The sequence below is a fragment of the Microtus ochrogaster genome, unplaced genomic scaffold (genome assembly GCF_000317375.1).
Source record: "Microtus ochrogaster isolate Prairie Vole_2 unplaced genomic scaffold, MicOch1.0 UNK34, whole genome shotgun sequence".
NCBI classification, from domain to species: Eukaryota; Metazoa; Chordata; class Mammalia; order Rodentia; family Cricetidae; genus Microtus; species Microtus ochrogaster.
Window position 1 is genome coordinate 851,993 of NW_004949132.1, and position 3,766 is coordinate 855,758.

The following is a 3,766-nucleotide window of genomic DNA, read 5'->3' on the forward strand; positions in this document are numbered from 1 at the left end:
GCACTCTACCACTGAGTCTGCCCCTGGGTAATTCTTAAAATATTTCCTTTCTTAATTTTTTTTCTTAGTAAGGAATTTAGAGTATCTTTCCCAATCCTTCTTAATTATAGAGAGTTTCAATTAATATTTGGTTTGATTTGAAATATAAGGGATGAGAAATATATAGTATTTCTTTGTGATACAAGGCAAGTGCAATTTCTCTTAGCACAATCATTTAAATTAACCCTCTATGAACACAAAGCCATCCAGAGGAATTTCTCCTCTTCCCTGTATTGTTTTTCAAAGTATAGCCCATGACAGATTGATTTTCTTGTGGCAGAGATTTCTCTGAGACTGCATGGTGCCTTGTTCACAAGATGTGACTAACACGCACAACATGTTGAAGTTGAAGATAAGGGGACATGCCAAAACATTCTGGTTCTTTTCCCCAGTAACTTCAGTGAGTATTAGTGAAAGGACTTGAACGACTCTTTGGAAGTGGAACAGATAGTGGAAACCAGAGCAGCAGCTTAAAGGGCTCACTACTTATCTGCCTAAATAGATTGGGTCAGATTATGGAGGCCCCAAGCTACCTCATAAATGACTTTCAGCTTTCCTTGGCCTCTACATTAAACATCTAAGTTGTAAGAAGGAACTCCTAAACCCCAAGATTGATTGGCTTCCAATTCCCAGCATTACATCGTCAGAATTCCATTTAAACCAAAACCTGTATTTCAAAAAATACTTTCTAAGATTGCTTGGTGATCAAAGCATTTTTACCATCCAATACTGACGTCATGAGAAGAAACTGGAGATATTTTGGAGTTCTTGGAACAACTTCAAAGAGTAAGAGAGCAGAATGTAGAAAGCTCTTCTTCCATGTTTGGAAGGCAGCACATTGACTGAGACTCACAGTAAGGAGAAGCTCCCTTGAAAACATTTAAGCTCTTTTCCTACTTTGGGTTTCTAAAGGATAGCAGAATTCACTTACGCCTCATTCTCACTACTGAACTCATTTTTTCTCCCCAATGATTCTATTAGCATATTAGCATGGAAAGATGATTCCTGAGGCATTTGTTTCTTAGTCAATTGCCCACTAATCCTCCCAAGAGCTGTTTCTATACATCTTGAAAAGAGTTCTTTTATCCCCACCTCACATTTGTTTGTTTGTTTTTATTTTGCAGAAAAAGAAGAGGAAGCAATCTGAGAGATTTGGGGTCGGGGAAGGAGGCACAGAGTCCAAGCGACCTCTACTTAGCCTGGTACCTCTTCGCTAAGATTTTGGTACCCAAAACAGCGGACCTTGGATTTAGCATCCTTTTTTGGATCCTCGGTTTTCTTTAAACAAACAGTGGGCACATTTCAGCGTCCTCTCTGTGTGCACGACACCTCCTAGCCACTGGCCCTGGGTTTCTTCCCACCACCTCCCTGGCCCCCCTCCCACCCCCAGCCTGCGCATGCGTCCTAAGAACTCCCTCCACTCGCGGCCCAGAGTATTGTCGGGGGCTATTCTCTCTCCCAGGAACATGGCGGCGAGTCAGGGAGGCGGTGGGAACAGTGGGGGCGGCGGCTGCGGTGGAGGTGGAAGTGGCGGTGGCGGTGGCGCGGCTGGAGGAGGAGGAGGTGGTGGTGGAGGAGGAGGTGGCGGGGCCGGGGCGGGAGGAGGTGGTGGCTGTGGCGGGACCGTCGCGGTGCCCATCCCGGTACCGACTCTTTTCGGTCAGCCGTTCCCCAATGGGCCGCAGTGGCACCCGGGGAGCTTGCAGCCTCAGCACACGGTGAGGAGCCTGGACCGGGCCCTGGAGGAGGCGGGGAACTCTGGCATCCTGAGCCTCAGTGGCAGGAAACTCAGAGACTTCCCAGGCAGCGGCTATGACCTGACGGACACCACCCAAGCAGGTGACAGGCTGGGGGGAGGGGAAGCAGGGCCTGGAAGGAAGATGGGAGTGGGTGACTGCGTGGCTGCCTTGTTGGATTCTGCTGGGCCGGCGCGCAGGGGACGCAGGGGCCGCGGGAGTCCCGGAATCCTAGCAGCCTCCTCTGACCGTGAGGGGCAATGCAGGCAGCGGGAAAGAGGGGCGCCAGCAGCCCTGGGATGATGGAGAAGCTGGCTGGGATGTTAGGGGCATTATTGTTAAAGAGTGTTGTACCCAGAGTGTTGCACCCAGACAGAAGGGACTTATTGACACCTTCCTTAATGTACTTCCTTCAACTCTTGGTCCTATCTTCCTCCACCTTAACCGTGAGTAGGTGGGAGGAGGTGAGGGGAGTTGGGAACAGACAATGCCAAAAATCATAATCTCTACATATTCCTTGAAAGGCATTGGATAGTCCTTTTCAGAGTAAGGCTTGGTGTTTGTCTGTGTTCTTCTGGTCGATTTGTTTAATCATTTTAGGATATTTTTATTTCCTTTTTATCTCATCTATGCCTTATAGAGTGACTTTTATTTTATTTTCATTTTCTTGGTGCTGAGAGGTGATGGTGGTTAGATTAGTGTTTGTTGCACTAGCAAATTAAATCATCAATCACTTAAGTGTTTGATTACCGGGTGAAAGGTAGTCCATTTTTGAGTGTTGTTGGTTTGGATTTTTATAGCAGAAAGCTAAAAAATGTATGGGTATTTTTGAGAAAACAATTCCATTTCTTATGGGGTTGATGGTTAATGGATTGCCCTATACTCTGTGTTAGTCTTTGTTGTGGCTGGCATCTTGGTGGTGGTGGTGGTGAATTCACTCTCCTTCTAAACCAGTGCTGCTTATTTTTATATTTGTTTAGGTTTGCTGAAAGTTTTTTTTCTTCATAATCTTTATTTTTATTTTTTGCTTTATGTGTCCCATCTACTCTGCTGAAATAATTGTGCACCAAGATATTTGCATGGATGTAGTGATTTTGAAGCACCATCGTGAGAAGCAGTAAATATCCACATTTACAAACAAGACAATATAAGTGCATTTGGTTTCTAGACATCAAATCAAGATATGTGTGCAGGTAGAAGACAGCAAAAGGAGGAAAAATCTAAAATTGAAGCTTCCTATGCAGTAATTCCCTCATGCAGTATTTAAGGAACTATGAATGCAGAATCAATACTGGATTATGTATTATGGTAAACTGGTTTGAATGTTTACACCTTTACTCAGAACAGATTGCCCAAACACTATTCACAGACTCATGGATAGATATTGGCAAGATATGCTCCTTGGTGTGTGCTTCAAAAGCCTCAAGAAAAAATGGCTCCAGAATGTATCCTTGTAGTTTTTTTTTCTTACTCCTCTTTATAACCCATAAAGATTCCTTCTACCTGTGGGGCAAAGTTTAAGCATTTCCAGCTGTCACTATCTGGCCCCAGGTTAATTTTTGCAACTGTATCTCACAAATGTTCCTCCCTTCTTTTCTTCCAGCTAGGTCAGCTTGCTGCCCCTCAAATAATTATTTTGTGTAATTCTGTCTCATCATTTTATGAGGCTGTCTGCATGCATGAGATTTTCCCAAAATCTGTTTCCATGATCGATACCAGACTTCTGCTTCTTTGAATTCCCAGGGTGCTTATTGTCTCTACTACTTATTTGACAGTGCTGGCTTTATTTTCCTTTTCTATTATGCCTTGCTCTCCCTGAGGATATGGTGTATACCTGTTCAGTGTTCCCATTCTATATTGCTTTTATTGTATCATGATGTTTTCACAAACATGACCATCATTTTATTCAGTTATAACCTGACGGGGAACTTTTTTAGCCAATCATCTTTAAGAGGTGGGTCTTAGTTAAGGCATGGCTTCGCTGGGACCCA

General features: G+C 44.1%; 1 protein-coding gene across 3 annotated transcripts in view; it reads left to right on the plus strand.

Annotated features, from left to right (window-relative positions):
- Positions 1-1,485: 1,485 nt before the first annotated feature.
- The window catches only part of Lrch2 (leucine rich repeats and calponin homology domain containing 2), a 118,376-nt gene continuing 116,095 nt past the window's right edge, over positions 1,486-3,766 (plus strand). For all 3 annotated transcript variants that reach the window (XM_026789959.1, XM_005368507.3, XM_005368508.3), the window contains exon 1: positions 1,486-1,878. In XM_026789959.1, coding sequence (XP_026645760.1) covers positions 1,506-1,878 — 373 coding nt within the window. In that variant the 5' untranslated portion in view covers positions 1,486-1,505. The remainder of the gene's footprint in view (positions 1,879-3,766) is intronic.